The following is a 20534-nucleotide window of genomic DNA, read 5'->3' on the forward strand; positions in this document are numbered from 1 at the left end:
TGAAGCTGTATTCTTGAAGTCCTTGCTGGTCAACGTGCACTTTGTTTGGCTTGCTTTGTTTAGAGTTTTTCTGAAGGCAGAATTGGTAGTTGATTCTGTTCCCCTGGTTTCTGGTTGTAGCGGTTTTTAGGGTTGGAGGTCCCCCAGTTGCTGATATTTTCTTGGGGGGAGAGAGAGAGAGAGACAGGATAGCAGCCGCCTTCTTAGCTGCTGTACCCTCAGTTATTGTTCGTCTGCTGTCTGTGTCACAAAACTTCTAGTTTCTTCAGGGATGAACAGGCAGTCACATGGTTCTATCAATTCCCCTTTGTTTTTAATGAGTTCCAAAGTCTAAAACCCAAAAATCCCGTTAGTGGGGTTGCCAGAGTTTATCCCCTAGAAGAACGTCTCCATTTATGAATGCCTTAGGATGACTTTGAATATTTTCTGACGGGGATCATCTGGCTAATCTACTCCGTTAGCCAAAGTATTGTTCTGGCTGGGCTTCTTGTTAGGGTTGTCCTGACAGAGCCCAAAGACCAGCCATGATTGTATTGCATGACAAAGCAGGCTCGAAGGGCCGTATGGTCTACACCCACTCCTATTTCTTGTGTTCGTTCTTGTGTATTATGTTAAAGATGCTATGTAAATACAAGCTCTTGTTAGAGGAAAGTTGAAATTAATTAAGCATGTTGAACTCGAGAGGATTGACTTTTGAATTACAAAGTAATCTTAAAAAATTAAGTTGGACTAAAAAATATTTGTCTGCTTACAACTCCAGATCTAGAACAAATCTTAAAATAAAATTGTCCAGAAAACTGATTTAATGTTTACTTATGTATGGCATAGTGTAGTGGTGATCTCTCTAAGCGCAGGTTCTCTGCTCATTTCTCTATGCCTCACGGTCCTGCGCTTTCCTCTTCAGTTGCTCTTAGAACTTAACATTTTTTAACTTCCATAAGAAATGAGCAATATGACTACGGAAAATGTACATGAGGTGGTTTCCTGTTGCCTTCCTCATGTGTGCTTTAAAGGAAACACAAGTCCTCTTCCCAGAGGATCCTCCACCTGTAAGCAGCTGTTGTCCCTCGAGGTTCTAGCTCTTCCACCATCACCGCTGAAAATTCGCCGGTTCCACCGTTGGCCATTGCTCGTAACCCTGAGCAGGGGAGCCTTACCTGGGCTTGGGGTGACTCTCAAAAGAGCAGGGATGATCACCCCGTGAGGTCTCAAATGACCCTGCTATCCAAATAGTATAGTGAGACGACAGAATTATAATAAACTAGCCATTTATGTGTAACCTTCAGAAACCTACATTTCTGTTATTGATGCCATTTAAATTTTTTCAAGTTAACTTGAACCGATGTTTAGGAATGCAGTGGCAAGGTGAGACAGCTATGGCTTTCTGGAAACGTAGGAAGTGAAGATGAGCTGCTTTTCTTCAGAAGGATGCATGGTGGGGGAGAATTGGATAGCGCTGCATTTTGACTGTCTACAGAACGGCATCCGCAAAGTTTGAGAAGAACAGATAACTGCGTACTGTCTTTCCTGGGGGTCATATATAGCATAGGCCAACATGCATATGAGGCAGAAATAAAATGAAAGCAAGGTTTTTTTTTGAAATGTGAGCCTTTCACGCATGTTATTAGGAAAAACTGAGCCCCAGAATTTCTTAAAGATCACCTTGCTATATCAATTATCCAGCTAGTAGAGGTTCATTGTTGTAAAAAAAAAACTCGCATATTAGGGTTAATTCATGAAAATATAACATGGTAAAGGAGGGTTTATGAAAAGTGAGCATGCATACTTTACCATTTTTTTGCTTAATATTTCAACAGTTTCTGGTTTCAAATATGCATGGAGCTTACTCTACTCCCATGCTATCGTCAACATCAAGTAAATAAAAAAAAAAACAACTCCCTTCAGGATCTATTTTCGTCAATAGCAACATGGTGAACTTATACTGATGTAATATTGAAATGGTTTTGTTCTAGTTTTATCACAACATGCTTTCATTTCCAAGAATTATGTGGTAGCTGATTTTGATCCAGTTTGGCACAAGTTAAACCTTTGTTTCAAGTAGAGTAAAAATAATTATGCATCAGTTAGAAAACTTTAAGTTTTATTGAAACAAACATAATATGGTTCAGGTAGTGAACTGTCTCAACAGCTTGCAGAATGACATGTATTTAAACTAAGAAGAAATGCATTTTTTTTAATCAGTCAAAGCTTGATAAAGTTGGAAGGTTCAGAAATATGATACTCTTATTTATTCTTACCAGAAATTCCTCAGATGAGGCCAAAGCCACTGTATATTAACATAACACGAAACAATGAAAGCATTTACAGTACAAGGGACCAGTACTTGGCAGCTCGGGTGGCATTTATTAAGTGGCTTGTGACCTTCTTTCTGGAAAAGAAATACACTGCCACTAATCAAAACACTAAGAATGGTGGAGAAATGCCACCTAAAATTATCCAGGTATGTTTGAATATTTTGTTAACTTAGAAATTTAGTAATGTATAAGACCTGAAACTCCATTTGTATTCTTTATACTTTTACTACTTGGATGGCATTGCAGGTGGTGAGGGAAGACCAAAGATGTGGTTTTATTTCTAATCTGTGAAAATCCAGTGGGTGGGCAGTTAAAATTCCCTAGGAGACTTACTCTGCCAATATCCTGATCCATTTCTGCTGTCTTCTATTTTAATTTGATCTTATAAAATGGTTATGGATGCCTGCCTGAAATTGGCAGGGTTCTTCTTTAAATATGCATCGGCGCAGGCTTGGAGGGCCGAATGGCCTGTTCCTGTGCTGTACTGTTCTTTGTTCTTAACTGGTGGCCTGAGCCACCAGGGTGAGACGTAAGAAGGAGAAGCTGGGACCAAAAGAAGCCAAACAGTTAAGTTTATTTTTACTTCCTTGTGTGACCAGAAGGAGCAGAACTGCTTCTCAAAAGTTCCACAAGGAAAGTTTAGGCCTTCCCTGATTCAAGCCTCTTCCCTTTCCAAACTTGAGACTTTTCCTTCTAATTGAAATGAACAACAAGCAAATAAATGTTTTAGCATTTGAATTTTTCTTCAAAATTTGAGCGTCTAAAGGGGTTTAAAATTTGATGTAAATATAATGTTTTCTTTTTTCCAATTTTTAAAATGCTTTATTTCTATACTACAAGTTACTTTGGGAATTGATTCCCTAATTCAGCCAGATCTGCTAGAATATATGACTTGTTGGTAGCATTTTACAACAATTTTTTCATCTGCGGGGTGTTACGACCAGGGCAGAAGGAGTGCACTATCTTTTCTAGTTCCACTTCTCCACATATGTTTAAATGTCTACCCAGATACCGATATGGTCAATCATATACTCTATATCCCCAAATAAAATACACCAGCCAGGATTCTTTAATAAACAACAAAATTATCAGTTTATTATAAAACAAGACTTATCCAGTAACAAAGCAAAGCATTAATATACAGATTGAATATGAAAGTTCCCTTTTTACCATAGCCCCTCACATACACACATGCACACACCGACCGGTTAACTAACAAGTAGAGATTTTCTCTGCAGAGCTCTTTTACAGAAAAAAAACAAAATAAAAGAATACTTTCGCCAAATACTTGTGAATTCTTGAATAAAACGGATGAGATGGGTTGTGTCCCAAATTGGCATACAGTCTGGCGTCCGAGTACACTTAGATGGGTCGCTGGAAACTTTTCTGGAGTAGTACTTTTCAGGTGGCATCTCAGGATTAATCTGGCAAGCTTTCCAGGAGCTCCTTAGGAGAAACGCGGCATCGGGTTTCAGCTCCCACACACTCGATACGCAGCGTTTCACAGAGACAAGAGGGAGGAGGCAAGCTGGGTGCCAACTGAACTCCAACTGCTTTCAAAAACCGTACACACTCCAGTACAACTATAAAGTCAAAACAATATCTGAGAAGCAAAACCAAACAGTAAGTCAGAACCTCCTGTCCCTCGTAAATCGCGACATGTCACTTCTTCGTAAACATCTCCCCCAGGTCACCTTGCTTAAGGCATTGATTTCCAGTAACGATTGCTTTTTAAAAAGGGGTCACTGGAAGGACACTTGAGGTCTTGTTTTAAAACAAAGTCCAAGATCTATGGAATTACTTCAGTTCTCCAATGAAACCATCTCCATAATTCTAATACACGAATACTCCAAAAAATATTAAAAATATAGAAGCATCTTCATAATAGGACACTGCATCAGTCTACCAAACGTTTAAGTTGGCAGAATTTCACTAATATCAGCTAAGTAAAGAAGTGCATTTTTTTATATAGGATAATTCACCTTTACAAAATTAGATTTGCTACCTGAATCTAAGGGCCACCCGTTAGCAGATGTCTCTGGCAGTAAATGGTTTTAGAGCAGGGTGGGAATTTTGGTTATATCAGTACATTGAATAGAGAAAAGCACAAATTATTGAATCCTAAAACATTCAATTGGTTGTTGATGATTGTTTGGCAAATGATTAAAATGCATTTATGATTGTTAGACTTGCAAGCAGGAGACTCAAGTTTACGGTCCAATCTGAAATTGCATTTACACTTGAGCTTTCTGTTGAGAATGAGTTTTGTTAGTTGGCTTGTGTCTGATAGAGGGAGTTGAAAACTGCTGGAATGTGATCTTCCTGTTCCATTCAAGAATACCTCATATCAATTCAAGTGACCTTGACACTGTCTGGGCAGATGCCAATGGAGAGCAGGTCCTGGCTTCCTGTTTGAGGAAAATAGGGGAAAAAATTTATTTCTTACATTAAACTTCTGTTTTGTGATTTTTTTTCTTGGATAAGCAGCCAGTGACTGCAAACCCATCAGCTCAGGAGAAAGCCATTGAGTTGGAAACAAATGGGTCCTCCGAACAGGATCGATCTTACTCCAACAGTAGTACTCTATCTGAAAGAAGACTCAGTACCTCCAGCCTCTGCAGCATTGAAGAGGAACATCGACCTGTCTATGAGATGGTTCAGAAAGTACTACTTTCCTCTCAAGCTAATGTGAATTTTATCAATGAAGTATTTCACCAGGTTAGTGCGTGCATTTGATAATTACTAAAAAAAACTTTCTATTTACTGCATTTAACTGCTTCCTCCTGTGCAGTATACTAACTGCTGAAAGAGAATTGAGATCCTTTGTCTATAGTTAATATTATCTCATAAAAAGCAAAATTAGTTTTTGTTCTTCAAATATTAAATGTTATGGAGGGTGATGTACCCTAAGACAATCAGGCTGTCGCAACCTTTTCAGTCATAGTGTTCTTGCTGTGTTTCAGCAGCACTGGTGCCAGACGAAAGCATTGACTTGAAAACTCTTCTGTTAAGTGTTTAAATAAAAGCCACTGTTAAAGTAGATTGTTACAATTTAGCTGCACTTACATGTTGACTAGCTAAGATGAGTGTATTTGATGCAATGATTGTTTGGAAAAATACTTCTCCACTAGTATAATAGTGCAATGCAGCTTTAGTTAATTTTCATGAACTACTACATACTTGCTTTTCCAGGTAAAAAGCTGTTACAAATTTTGTAAATAAACTGTTTTAACCAGACATGCGATCTAACAACTAAATGAATTTGAGGCATTCATGCCCCATTTTGCCATGTCCTTTACATATTACGTTAGTGAAAGATCCAGTATCATTTTAGTTATCATTTGATGCCATAAAGTGAATTAACCACCTTCACTTAAAAGTTGTTTAATACAAACACGCACTGCTTGTTAAATAACTGTTTATTGATCCCTCACCTATAACTAAAGGAAGACTTGCATTTATATAGCACCTTTCACAATGTCAGGATGTGGCAAAGTGCTTTACAGCCGATGAAGGATTTTTAAAATCGTAATCACTGTTGCAGTGTAGGAAACACTGCAGCCATTTTAAAATGTAAGGTCCCACAAACAACAATATAACAATTAGAATAAATACAGTATAAAGCTCCATCTAAATTCCTTAATAATAGAAAGTGGCCCTTTACAAAAGTCTGACTTTCCCATTTCTTATTGTATAAATACTAATTATTGCTGTGTTATGACTTATTTTGTGCTGTGATCATTTAACCAATTCTGAGACAGTCCAAATCCATTTTACCTTGGGTCTTTGCACCTGCATGAGTGGAGACTTCAATTGTTTCAGTCTGGGTTAAATTTGAACATAGACTGCAGATGCTGAAAACTAGATATGATATTCTCAACTACGATGAAAGCCATAAGTTGGATTTCTGCAGTCTTCTGATGAGTTTTTTATCCTAATGTTTGCTATTATGTGGAAAAGATTGCTCTGTTTGCTATGTGTAGTGATGGCATAATGACCAGAGCACTTCTTCCCTCTTACGTGATGATCATCTTTTTAATTATTTTATTTGTTCTTAAGATCTGGCGACACCCGCAAGGCAATATTTATTACTTGTGCATAGTTGCTGGTTAGGCATTAAGAGTCAAGCATGTTGTGTGAGACTGGAGTCAAATGTAGACCTGACTCGGGGATGGGGTGGGTGGGGTGGGGGGGGGGGGGTGGTTGGTGGCGTTACAGGTTCCCATCCCTGAAGGGCATTAATGAACCAATAGATTTTTACAATATTCGTACATCTTTCATTGTCATTTTTCTTTTTCCTGGTGCACGTCTGCAAATTGCCAGATTTACTGAATTCAGTACATAGTGGGATTTGAACTGATAACATTGCAGTTCAGGGTCATAGCCACTAGCCAAACATACCCTAATAATGAGTGCATAATATGGAAATGTAATTGTGTGGTATTCTTGTCTCGCTAAAAATGTGTTGTAAATAAAATACATTCATTACATTTTGAAGTCTCAGTTCCAAATACTGATTGAATTAAATCAACATAGTAAATTATGCAGACTTCTACATAAATGTGATAAATAATGAAAGGGCTTCTTCATGTGTCATTAGCTCATTACAGCTGGAGCCTAAATGATTTTAATTATTTATTTTAGTGTTAGTTTCATCAATATGTTTGGCTTTAATCTGTGGGCATAGAATGGTGTTTTCGTGACCATAGAACTGCTACTTCCCAATTATGAAAAACTAGCTTTATTTAGTCATGTAAAAAACATAAATGCTTACAAGCTAGAATATTACAGAATGTATAAAACTATTCAAGATTCCACTAGGTTTGATACACAGGATATTTATTGGATTTATTTCAACATGACATCCATTAAAAATTGGATAACTAAGTTACAGGGAAGATGTTCTGTTTCTAATTAAATTAATGAGATAAAAATAACATTTGGGAAACTTCAGAAATCACAATCCCTGGCAATAATTACTCACCGTTTAAATGACTTAAAGTACCATGTGGTTTTCAATGACTACTTTCGAGAAGCTGAAGCAGCCTACAAGAAATGAAAATACTCCTAGCTTAAGTTGCAGAGCTGTCTTATACTTGAACCTGCTGGTCCTCTGTTCAGTTAGTTTTATCACTTGTCCAGTCCATTAGATGGAATGTTGTATTGTCATGGAACTATTTATTTTCTCCTCTGATTAAAATAGTGTGCTTTTAAGACTTTGTTTAAAAACAGTATGTCTTTAAAAACTAAGAGACATTGTGTGCCACAGCTGCACCTGCTACCTAGGCAACAGCAGGAGAGAGATGTCACATGGTGTACTGTTTCAATTTAACTGTGTGTAAAAAAAAAAGCTAAAACCGGTTTTGAGAAAGACACCAGCAAAGCGTGCTTGTCTTGAAAGAAGAGAATTCTCTTAGCAGAATTCTACAATGAGCCACAGGTTGCATTAATTGCCGAAGGAGGAAAAAAATCCCTTTTGAAGAGAACATTCTTATTGCTGGAGGTAGCAGAATTCCTTTTTCTATACTTCCAATCTAAGGATTCTTTGCTTCAAGATTGAATCTCTCTTGACTCTGTTTTCTGGAATTCGCAGTAAAGCTTTGACTGAAATCTACCAATTTTAAAATACAAACATAGACCTGTCGTTATACCCCGTGTTGAAAGAACTGTTTGATGCCTGCTGCAGCCGAAGTGCTTTGAAAGCCTATCAAGAAAAGACTTTCATCAAATCCGGGTGGAGACTTCGAGGGCATCTGATTATTTTTACACGAGGAGACCTCACCCATCGGGAATGTAACCCACAAAGACTTGTAATGCAGTTATTTATTTATTCTTAAGAAACAGCTAATTTTTAAAACATCATTCTTCACAAAAAAAAGTGTTAACCATTGACTTTTGAGTGTAAGGCTGAAATTTTATGCCACCCCAGTGAGCCAAATGGTGGCGGGGGGTGGGGGGGCGTAAAATGGAGCTGGAGTCTCCTGGAGGTAAAAAACCTGATTGGGTCTGCAAATGAAACCTGACCCGAGCCCGACAGAACCAAATCCAACCCGGCCTGAGTCCTTTCATTTTTTCCCGCGCCCAACGCAACCAGCGGAATGTTCCATTAATCTAGCTTCCATTGTTCACTTTTTAAGCTTGTGCAGATCAGCGACAAAGACTGTAACTGGACTTGAAAGGTTGTTTAAAAAGTACATTAAGATTGGAGCCATGTACCGGAGGTGGTGATAGTGTGTCCAACCCAACCCAAGCCCGAATGCCAGAGCCGGAAGAGTGGCCTGAACTTGACATGTCATCGGGTCCCGTCGGGTTTGGGTTGGGTAACCATGCTCTACCAGGAGGCCTTCCTGACCCGCTTCTGCCTCCGCCCCACTTTATGTAGGGCGGTTGGGGAGGGGGGGGGGGGTGGGGAGGTGGCGTGCCCAGGCCAATCAAGGCCCTTAAGTGGCCAATTAATGGCCACTTAAGGGCCTTTGCCTGCCTCCATGGGGATTTTACCCATGGCAAGTGGGCATTCTGGAGCTGGGAAAGGCCACCTGGTGAAAGCTGGTGGCCTCTTACCGCCCCACGGGTGGGCCCTGACAAACGGGCACAGGGTGCACCATTGAGGACCGCGCCCACTTCTCCAACCATCCCAGGACCCAAGACGCCTCCCCCCCACTTCTCCCCAAACAACCACCCTTACCTTTCTGGGGCCCAACCAATTACCCCCGGCGAGGCAACCCAAACTTACCTGCACTCCTGGCTCCATTCTGCAGTCCCAGCAGTGGCCACTGTTCCCAGTGGCGCTGCTGGGACTAAGAGCTGCCGACCCAATGATGGGCCGGCAGCTCAGTGAGACGGGACTTCCTCCCTCAAGCGGGTGGAAGTCCCGCCTCGGAACAGTTAAAGCCCGGGGACCAGTAAAATGGGGGACGGATCCCCAGGCTAGGCGGAAGTGGGTTCGCCACCGACATTCATGTCGGTGGCCAGCTCCCGTATGCCCGACGTAAAATCCAACCCTATGTGTGTGAATGGAAGAGTTACGTTAAAATAAGAAGTTATAACTTCTTTCGACATAGGTTTATCTTAATAGTGTTGAAGTGTCTGCACTGAGAGTGACGAAGGGTGTTTGGTAAGTGAGTGAATTTTAAGGGTTAATCTCTCAAGACTAATTGTTGTTTTGTTTACATGTAGCAATTAATTGAAATTCCTGTTTCAGTTAAGAGGTAAATTAGGTTTCTTGCAATTTTAAAAGGGTAGCTAGTTAATTAAGTAGCTAGCTTAAACTGGTTTCTGAGCTGTAGCAGAGCTGACGCAGCATTGTTTTCAGAGTATAAATTGAGTGTACTCTCAGTGCTGCTTGGATGCACTGAGTGCTGCTGGAGGGCACTGAGTGTTAAGGGAGTTTGGTAATTGAGGAAGTTTGGTAAGGAGGAGAACATAAATTAAGAAAAAACGAAATTTGAGTGTAAAGTGGGAATTCGGTGCGTGAGGGTGGGGCCCCTTTCTTTATTCTTCTACCTTTTTTCAGCCTCCAGTAGCTGCCTCTCTCTTCAGTACAGGGGACTAAGCTGATTGGTGAGTAACTGTTAAGTTATTTTACTTCTCATTGTAATAAGAAAATGTTAAAGTTACGTTATGGCAGGTCAGCCTGCCAAGTGGAATCTACATCATGGACACACCACGTGACCTAGACAAACACATCTGCAGGAAGTGAGCAGAAGCTTGAGCTCCGGGTTTCGGAACTCGAGCAGCAGCTGGAGTCACTTGTGTATCCGCGAGGCAGAGGACTATGTGGATAGTACGTTTAGGGAGGTGGTCACACCTCAGGTTAGGAGCATGCAGGCAGGGAGGGCATGGATGACTGCCAGGTGGTTTCGATGCAGAGGAGGAGAGGAAGAAGAGTGGAAGAGCAATAGTGATAGGGGATTCGATAGTCAGGGGATCAGACAGGCATTTCTGCGGCAGTAAACGTGATTCCAGAATGGTGTGTTGCCTCCCTGGCATCAGGGTCAAGGATGTCACGGAATGGCTGCAGGGCATCCTTCTGTGAGAGGGTGACCAGCCAAAGATCGTGGTCCACATTGGTACCAGTGACATAAGGAGGAAGAGGGATGAGGTCCTGAAAGCAGATTTTAGGGAGTTAGGAAGGAAATTAAAAAGCAGGACCTCCAAAGCAGTAATCTCAGGATTACTCACAGTGCCACATGCTAGTGAGCATAGGAATAGGAGAATTGATCGATTGAACACTTGGCTGGAGAATTGGTGTAGGAGGGAGGGCATCAGGTTCTGAGGCATTGGGACTAGTTCTGGGGCAGGTGGGACCTGTACAAGATGGGCGGGCTACACCTTAACAGGACCGGACCTAACATCCTCGCAGGGAGATTTGCTAGTGCTGCTGGGGAGGGTTTAAATTAGCTTGTCAGGGGGATGGGAACCTGAGGGGTAGCTCAAATTGAAAGGAAGTAGAGCTGGTAACAGGAGGTAGAAAAGTAGCAAGTGACATTAGAAGGCAGGCGAAACAACTAGACTTAGAATGCAGAATGTCAAGAAGAGAAGGTTAAAGGCACTCTACCCGAATGCACGCAACATTTGCAACAAATTAGATGATTTAAAGGCCCAAATAGGGGTAAATGGGTATGATCTAATTGCCATAACAGAAACGTGGCTACAGGGCGACCAAGACTGGGAACTGAATATCCAAGTATATTCGACATTTAGAGAGGACAGGCAAAATAGAAAAGGAGGTGATGTTGCGCTGATAAGGGATGGGATCAGTACATTAGTAAGGGAGGATCTCCGATCGGAAGAACAAAATGTGAAATCTGTTTGGGTGGAGCTAGGAAACAGCAAGGGGCAGCAAACATTGGTAGGAGTTGTTTATAGGCTACCAAACAGTAGTGGTAGTATGGGGCATGGTATTAATCAGGAGATTAGAGAAGCATTTGGCATGGGGAACAGTAATCATGGGTGACCTCAATCTGCATGTAGACTGGGTAAACCTAATGAGCACTAATGCTGTGGAGGACTGGTTTCTGGAGTGTGTTAGGGATAGTTTTCTAGAGCATTCTGTTGAGGAACTGACTGGAGAACAGACTATTTTAGATCTAGTATTATGTAATGATAAAGGGCTAATTAATAATCTTGTAGGAAAAGAACCTTTAGAGATGAGTGACCATAATATGATAGAATTTTACATTTTGTTTGAAAGTGAGATAGTTCAATCTGAAGCCAGGGTGTTAAATTTGAACAAAGGAAGTTGTGAAGGTATGAGGGGCAAATTGGCTGAGGTGGATTGGGAAAATACATTAAAAGGTCTGACAGTACATAGGCAATGGATAGTCTTTAAAGAAATATTACATCATTTACAGCAACTATACATTCCTTCAAGGCACAAAAACCCCAAAAGTAAAGGCAGTCAACCGTGGACAACAAAGGAAGTTAAGGATTGGATAAGATTAAAAGAAATGGCCTATAAAGTTGCCAGCAATAGTAGTAAACCTGAGGATTGGGAGGATTTTAGAATACAGCAAAGGAGAACCAAGAAACTGATAAAGAAAGGGAGAGTAGAATATTGATGTAAGCTAGCAAAAAATATAAAAACAGACTGTAAAAGCTTCTACAGGTATGTAAAAAGGAAATGTTTGGCTAAAACCAATGTGGGTCCATTACAGGCAGAATCAGGAGAATTTATAATGGACAATAGAAAAATGGCAGAGAAGCTAAATTATTACCTTGTGTCTGTCTTCACTGAGGAAGATACAAGAAATCTCCCAGAATTAGAGTTCCAAGAGATTAGGGGGAATGAGGATTTGAAGGAAATTAGTATTAGTAAGAAGATTGTATTGGAGAAATTAATGGGGCTGAAGGTTGATAAGTCCCCAGGACCTGATATTCTACATCCCAGAGTTTTGAAAGAGGTAGCTATGGATATAGTGGATGCATTGGTGATCATCTTCCAAAATTCTATAGATTCTGGAGTGGTTCCTGCAGATTGGAGGGAGAGAGAAAACAGGGAATTAGACCTGTTAGCCTTACATCAGTCGTTGGGAAAATGCTAGAATCTATTCTAAAGGATGTGATAAATGGACACTTGGATAATAATGATCTGATTGGGCATAGTCAACATGGGATTTCTGAATGGAAAATCATGTTTGACAAACCTGTTCTGAGTTTTTTGAGGATGTTGCTAACAGAATTGATAAAGGGGAGTCGTTGGACATGGTATACTTGGATTTTCAGAAGGCCCCCACAAGAGGTTGGTTAGCAAAATTAAAACACGTGGGATAGGAGGTAATATCCTGGCATGGATTAAGGATTGGTTAACGGGCAGAAAAGCAAAGTAAGAATAAACGGGTCATTCGTACATTGGCAGGCTGTGACTAGTGGGGTACTGCTTGAGCCCCAGCTGTTCACAACATATAATCAATGATTTGGATGTGGGGACTAAATGTTGTATTTCCAAGTTCGAGGATGACACAAAACTAGGTGGGAATGTGTGTTGTGAGGAAGATGCAAAGCGGCTTCAAGGGGATTTGGACAGACCTAATCAGTGGGCAAGAACATGGCAGATGAAATATAATGTGGAAAATTGTGAGGTTATCCACATTGTTTGGAGGAATAGATGTGCAGAGTATTTCTTAAATGGTAAGCGATTAGAAAGTGTAGATATACAAAGGGACCTGGGTATCCTTGTCAATAAGTCACTTAAAGCCAACATGCAAATGCAGCAAAAAATTAGGAAGGCTAATTGTGTGTTAGCCTTTATCGCTCGATGATTTGAATACAGGAGTAGTGAAGTCTTGCTTCAATTGTATACAACCTTGATTAGACTGCACTTGGAATACTGTGTACAGTTTTGGTCCCCTTACCTTAGAAAGGATGTTATTGTCATAGAGGGTGTGCAACGAAGATTCACCAGACTTGTTCCCGGGATGGTGGGACTGTCCTATGAAGGGAGATTGGGGAAACTGGGCCTTCATTCTCTAGAGTTTCGAAGAATGAGAGGTGATCTCATTGAAACCTACAAAATACTTAGAGATAGACAGGGTAGATGAGCCAAGATGTTTTCCCTGGTTGGGGAGTCTTGAACCAGGGGACACAATTTCAAAATAAGGGTGAAGCCACTTCGAACAGAGAGGAGGAGAAATTTCTTTACTCAGAAGGTTGTGAATCTTTGGAATTCTCTACCCCGGAGGGCTATGGAAGCTGAGTCATTGAGTATGTTTAAAGCAGTGATTGACAGATTTCTAAATACAAATGACATAAGGGTTATGGGGATAGTGTGGGAAAAAGGCATTGACGTGGAGAAAAAGATTGGTGAAGACAAATGTAGGTCCCTTACAGTCAGAAACAGGGGAATTTAATATGGCGAATAAAAAAATGGCTGACCAACTAAATGCGTACTTTGGTTCTGTCTTCACAAAGGAGGACACAAATATCATACCAGAAATGTTGGGGAACACAGGGCTTAGTGAGAGAGAGGAACTGAAAGATATCAGTATTAGTAGAGAAATGGTGTTGTGGAAGTTGATGGGATTGAAAGCCAATAAAACCCCAGGGCCTGATGGTATGCATCCCAGAGTACTTAAGGAAGTGACCTTAGAAATAATGGATGCATTGGTGGTCATCTTCCAAGATTCTGTAGACTTTGGAACAGTTCCTACAGATTGGAGGGCAGTTAATGTAACCCGACTATTTAAAAAGGGAGGTAGAGAGAAAGCAGGGAATTATAGACCAGTCAGCCTGACATCGGTAGTGGGGGAAATTCTAGAGTCCATTATCAAAGATTTTATAGCAGAGCACTTAGAGAACAGTGATAGAATCGGGCGGAGTCAGTATGGATTTACGAAAGGGAATCTGCTAGAATTCTTCGAGGATGTAACTAGTAGAGTTGATGAGGGGGAGCCAGTGGATGTGGTTTATTTGAACTTTCAGAAGGCTTTCGACAAAGTCCCACATAAGAGATTAGCATGTAACATTAAAGCGCATGGGATTGGGGGTAGTGTATTGCAATGGATAGAAAATTGGTTGGCGGACAGGAAACAAAGAGTAGGGATAAATGGGTCATTTTCCGAATGGCAGGCTGTGACTAGTGGGATACCGCAGGGATCGTGCTGGGACCCCAGCTATTCGCAATATATATTAATGATTTAGATGAGAGAACTAAATGTAATATCTCCAAATTTGCAGATGACAGAAAACTGGGTGGGAGGATGAGTTGTGAGGAGGATGCAGAGAGGCTTCAGGGTGATTTGGACCAGTTGAGTGAGTGGGCTAATGCATGGCGGATGCAGTATTATGTGGATAAATGTGAGGTTATCCACTTTGGTAACAAAAGCAGGAAGGCAGATTATTATCTGAATGGCTATAAACTGAGAGAGGGGAATATGCAGCGAGACCTGGGTGTTCTCGTACACCAGTCGCTGAAGGTAAGCATGCAGGTGCAACAGGCGGTAAAAAGGGCAAATGGTATGTTGGCCCTCATAGCGAGAGGATTCGAGTACAGGAGCACGGATGTCTTGCTGCAATTATACAGGGCCTTGGTGAGGCCACACCTGGAATATTGTGTGCAGTTTTGTTCTCCTTATCTGAGGAAGGATGTTCTTGCTATAGAGGGAGTGCAGCTAAGGTTTACCAGGCTGATTCCTGGGATGGCGGGACTGACGTATGAAGAGAGGTTGAGTCGGTTCGGATTCTATTCACTGGAGTTCAGAAGAGTGAGGGGAGATCTCATAGAAACCTATAAAATTCTAACAGGACTTGACAGGGTAGATGCAGGAAGGATGTTCCCGATGGTGGGGGAGTCCAGAACCAGGGGTCATAGTGTAAGGATACGGGGTAAACCTTTCAGGACTGAGATGAGAAATTTCTTCACCCAGAGAGTGGTGAGCCTGTGGAATTCGCTACCACAGAAAGCAGTTGAGGCCAAAACATTGTATGTTTTCAAGAAGGAGTTAGATATAGCTCTTGGGTCTAAAGGGATCAAAGGGTATGGAATGAAAGCGGGAACAGGCTACTGAGTTGGATGATCAGCCATGATCATAATGAATGGCGGAGCAGGCTCGAAGGGCCAAATGGCCTGCTCCTATTTTCTATGTTTCTGTGGATGATCAGCCATGATCATATTGAATGGCGGGGTAGGCTCGATGGGCTGGTTGGCCTACTCCTGCTCCTGTGTTCCTATGTTGCTATTTTCCTATTTAGTTTTAAAAGTTAATTTCTTGTCTAACGATACCTGGTTTGGTCTGTCTTATTCTGTGGGGGTGGGGTTGAGCGTGGTTACTAGAGTGTTTAATTTGGCTGTTTTTCCGGTTGGGTGGGAAAACTTTAATAATATGCTGTGTCCTGTGGAGTGATGGGACTGAATTCACAGTGCATTGCTCCCACCTAGGTCGTAACACTATGTCAAGAAAGGATTCTGTCTCTTGGAGTGAGTGGTTTGATAACTGACACTATCCCGTTTGTCTCCACGATCTTTTGTAACACATATTATATCTATATTTGGTGGCATAACACAAGAATGCAGAACGATCAGAAGAATTGCACTATGATGCATATGAGCAACTCGGTTCCACAAAAAAGTGTAGGGTGGTAGCATTCTCTGTGAGCCAACTCTGCAGGCAGTCCAAATCATGTGCAATGTTTTGCTGCTTACGGTTTCCTTTCCTGGAGTCGGCGATGCTCATGAAACCCACTTGTCAGCATGGCTTTGGATTACACTGAATGCAGAAGCAAGGAGTGAATTTTTTCAGCAACGCAATGAACAAGATTACAATATTCCACCATGCTTGGTGGCTGAGCTTTCATGGGGGTTTCCACTGTTCACCCACTTTTCAAGCAACCTTTGCTGTTTGTTCATCCTACCACAGATCAGATGCGATTACTAAGCTGAAGATCTGAACATTAGTAATTCAGAAGAGTTTGTAACCCTTGTAAAGGTGAATAAGTAATTTCTGGTCAATCTTTACAATCAGTGAATTGGGACATCTTGGGACTGAACATGCCATGTTGAACTATATGGTTGTCTCTGAATCTGGTCATTGAGGAGTTGTTTGCTATTCAGATGGGAAAGTATCCACTCTGTAGTGGGTGTTATCTTTAATAAAGAGAATAGTGTCACTTTTGATGGTACCCATTAGGCCAGTGATGGAGGTGAGAAAGTTAATTGGGTTGAACATTCCTTCATTTAGAAACCCCTGCTTAATGTGTTGTGATGACATGCACGTATTTATCATGACCTGATGTTTGTGTTTCATAGGAAGTCCTGCATACAGTACTATTTATTAAATATTGTGCAAGAGGTCTGCTTTTCAGTGAGGCAGAGATGTTATACATTGTCCAAGATTTTTGAAATATTAAGGACGATTGCTGAAATTATTCAGTTCCGAAGAAGGGTCACTGACCCGAAACGTTAACTCTGCTTCTCTTTCCACAGATGCTGCCAGACCTGCTGAGTGAATCCAGCATTTCTTGTTTTTGTTGCTGAAATTATGTGCTGAATATAGGCGGAGTTTTTCAATTTCACGGACAAGATTGAGTGTTGCACATTAGCAACTCTTCCAAATCCAACTTTACTGATCATGCTATTATGATTGAGATATTGTAACACCATTCCTTTCGCTATGGCTTTCCTGAGATGTGACATGATTGGCAGAAGCTATGTGCATGTTGTAACTGGGTTTGACTTCGATCATTTGTTGTGGATAGGTACATTTTGTTTTCCGTTCAGCTGGAGCAACATCTTTTACCAAGATAATTGAAATATATGAGCTGTGATGAACTAGGTTGACAGAAAAGATAGCTTTTCTAGGATTATACTTTGAAACATGTTTAATTGCTGTTTTCCTGCATTGTTATCGGTTTGTTGATCACGGACTGGCAAAAAAATAATCCTTGTGGTTACTGAACCCATAATAGTTTTCAGGTGATATTTGGACATGGCACACATAATGAGGTGCAGGTTTATTCAAAATTATATCTTAACCAATTAACAGGACATTAACCAATTACACAATAATCTTGCAACTTATCAAATGCTTTGTTCTGTATTTAATATGTTAAAAAAAATCTTAAACTCCATTGCAGGACACAATTTTTTCTGTAAGTGAGCATTAAATGTATGTTGATTGAGAGTATGGTCTGAATCAAATAACTAAGCGTGCAGGACAGGCCTGAAAATTTAGTGAAAATCCTGAAAATTTGTGGCGTTCGCTAATATTCAGGAATAATGAAAACTGCTCAAAGTTTTCCAAGATTCAGTACGTAGTATAAAGTGTGTAAATCATTTCGGATCATGGAGGATTTCTTTTAAATGGAGCTGCAGTACCCTCTAGTGGAGCAATCACGCTGAAACTATGTGCTTGGTTTTTCAGAGTGTGACACGCTTAAAGTTCCTGTGTGCAAATGATTTTGAAAATGCCAAATTAAATATCTGAACAAAACCTAGATTATGAATAAACTCAAATTTTAATTTGAATTGGTTGGGCTAAAGTTGGCATTATTGATCGGAAAAGATGGGATAGAGTTTAATTCGGGCTGAACAGTCCCATTGAACTTGGCAAGGCAAGTTGGCAAGGTCTTCTTCACACAGACTGATAAATAAAAGGAATGGGCTTTTCAGATAGTCAGATTATGAAAAACTGTTGGGTTGTTCTGGATATGTTAGTTAAGCTGGGCCAAATGGCCTTCCTTAGCTTGAGAATTCAGAAAGGGACTTACTCCTCCCTTTCCCCCTTCCCCAACAAGTTTTATTCAACTCCTACAGACATTCCAAATACAAACTACACTTGTGCTCATGTCTTTAACCTCTTCCATTTTTGAAAGTGTCTGTTCAAGCCCCATTCTTGATCCACCTCCATTCCACAGGCAATCGCAGAATTAACCTGAGCCTGCTTTTAGCCCTGACTGCAATGATTAACTTCTCTTCCAAGCTTTGCTGGTCTTTGGCCCAAATGTGTAAATTCATTCCTATTTGAAAGTACAATTGTTTGTGTTTTTTCAGGAAGTGCTGCCTGTCTTTAAACTAAGTACAAGACAATAGGTCATCAAATAATTAAAATAAATGATTAGGGTTGTATAACCAGATAGCTTCTTGAGCCTTGTAAGCTTATAGTTTAACCTGTCAAAATTTGTAGCAATTGAAATGTAATGCATAATTAGCATGATTTTTCTATTATTTTGTTAGATGAAGCTGAAGAAGTAGTTTGTGTGAAAAATTCAATTTTTATTCATGGATTGGAGTATTTTTTTTAACTAATAAAAATGTATATACTAAAAAAAACTATAATAACTAATGTAAAGCTTAATCATTTTATTAATTCAAAGATGATTTGAAGCTACGTTGGTAAATTGTTAAACTGCTGATCAGCTTGAGTTTTAAATCCAATTATTGCCAGGCAGTAACATCTAGACTTTACCTAGAGCATAAGTTTACCTGTATTTGGAATGTCTTAAGGAGTTGGGGGTGGGGGTGAGGGCGGGGTGCGGGAATGGGGGGGTGGGAGGAGAGAGGAGAAAGTCCCTTTCTGAATTCTCAAGCTAAGGAAGGCCATTTGGCCCAGCTTAACCAACGTATCTAGCATCACCCTATAGTTTTTTTAAATCATCTGATGACCCGAAAAGCCCATTCCTTTTATTGATCAGTCTGTGTGAAGAACTTCCTAACATCAGCCCTAAATTTTCCTATTATTTTTAATTTATAACCTTTGACCTACTGTGTTAGCTTGGTTTGAAACAGTGTTTCAGAATTACCTTCTCTAAACCGTTTACTGTCTAATAATACAGGTTTCTAAGCAGTATAATTGATTTTGTAACAATCTATCTTGAACCTCTCTAACTTCCCAGGTGTCTTTGATTTGTGGAGCTCCATCGCCTCTTTTTCTCTCCATTTTTCCTGACTTGCAAGCTTTTTGTATTCATATTGAATTCACTACCATCCATTCTGCCACCTCTGTTGTTGCACCATGCGTTTTTATTTAACTAAGAAGCAAAACTACTGGATCATTAGGGATATTTGCAGTTTTTGAGAGAGAAGGGATAAGAAAGAGTGGGAGAACAGAGTGTACACTCAATTCATTTGTGGGAGCGTACAACTATCAGTGTATCTTTTTCATATATCCGTATCCAGACTGGTTGATTCAAGAATGATCTGGTGATATCCTTCATCAATGAAATTCAGTTATAATGATTGACTTGAGTACCTCTCCATTTTATGGATCATTACATGTGAATTTCTGCACTGCTGTACACTGGACTGCTGTACTAATTAGACAATGGAGCTGAACTGATGTTTCGGGTTTATTTGCTTATAAATTAATACAGTGCTAAATACAGATGACAGCATAAAATATTTAAAAATGCCAAAGTATTACAGAAAAAATGTGAAATAAAATTTTAAAAATGCTCAAAATACATAGGAGGTAAGTTAACATTTATAAGGAGAATAAAGAGACCTTGGTGTCCTTGTGCACCAGTCGCTGAAAGTCAGCAGGCAGTTAAGAAGGCAAATGGTTGGCCTTCATAATGAGAGGATTCGAGTACAGGAGCAGGGATGTCTTGCTGCAATTATACGAGGCTTTGGTGAGACCACACCTTGAGTATTGTGTGCAGTTTTGGTCTCCTTATCTGAGGAAGTATGTTCTAGCTATGAAGGGAGTGCAGCGAAGATTCACCAGACTGATTCCTGGGATGGCAGGACTGATATATGAAGAGAGATTGGGTCAATTAGGCTTGTATTTGCTAGAGTTTAGAAGCATGAGAGGGGATCTCATAGAAACCTACAAAATTCTAACAGGACTGGACAGACTAGATGCAGGAAGGATGTTCCCAATGGCAGGGGAGTCCAGGACCAGGGGTCACAATCTAAGGATAAGGGGTAAGCCATTTAGGACTGAGTTGAGGAGAGATTTCTTCACCTAGAGTGTGGTGAAACTGTGGCATTCTCTACCACAGAAAGCAGTTGAGGCCAAATCATTAAATTTATTCATGAAAGAGTTCAATATGGTTCTTAGGGCTAAAGGCATCAAGGGATATGGGGAGAAAGCGGGAACTGAGTTTGGATGATCAGCCATGATCGTATTGAATGGCGGAGCAGGCTCGAAGGGCTGAATGGCCTACTCCTGCTCCTGTTTTTCTCTGTTTCTAAACAGGGTACAACATTTCAGGTGTGTATCCTTTATCAGTAAAAAATGCAACTTCCCTCTGTACATATCGAGTGTGAGGCATACAGTGGTGTGC

At 40.5% G+C, this 20534-nt stretch overlaps 1 protein-coding gene across 10 annotated transcripts in view; it reads left to right on the forward strand.

Moving 5' to 3' along the window:
• Window positions 1-20534, forward strand: part of ralgapa2 (Ral GTPase activating protein catalytic subunit alpha 2) — a 616204-nt gene that overhangs the window by 197591 nt on the left and 398079 nt on the right. For 8 of the 10 annotated variants that reach the window (XM_068044400.1, XM_068044396.1, XM_068044394.1 and 5 more), the window contains exons 9-10: window positions 2262-2461; window positions 4800-5033. In XM_068044400.1, the coding sequence (XP_067900501.1) occupies window positions 2262-2461; window positions 4800-5033 (434 nt within the window). The remainder of the gene's footprint in view (window positions 1-2261; window positions 2462-4799; window positions 5034-20534) is intronic. The other 2 variants (XM_068044395.1, XM_068044402.1) reach the window with 1 other exon arrangement.

Source organism: Heterodontus francisci, chromosome 13 (assembly GCF_036365525.1).
Source record: "Heterodontus francisci isolate sHetFra1 chromosome 13, sHetFra1.hap1, whole genome shotgun sequence".
In the NCBI taxonomy this organism is placed as follows: domain Eukaryota; kingdom Metazoa; phylum Chordata; class Chondrichthyes; order Heterodontiformes; family Heterodontidae; genus Heterodontus; species Heterodontus francisci.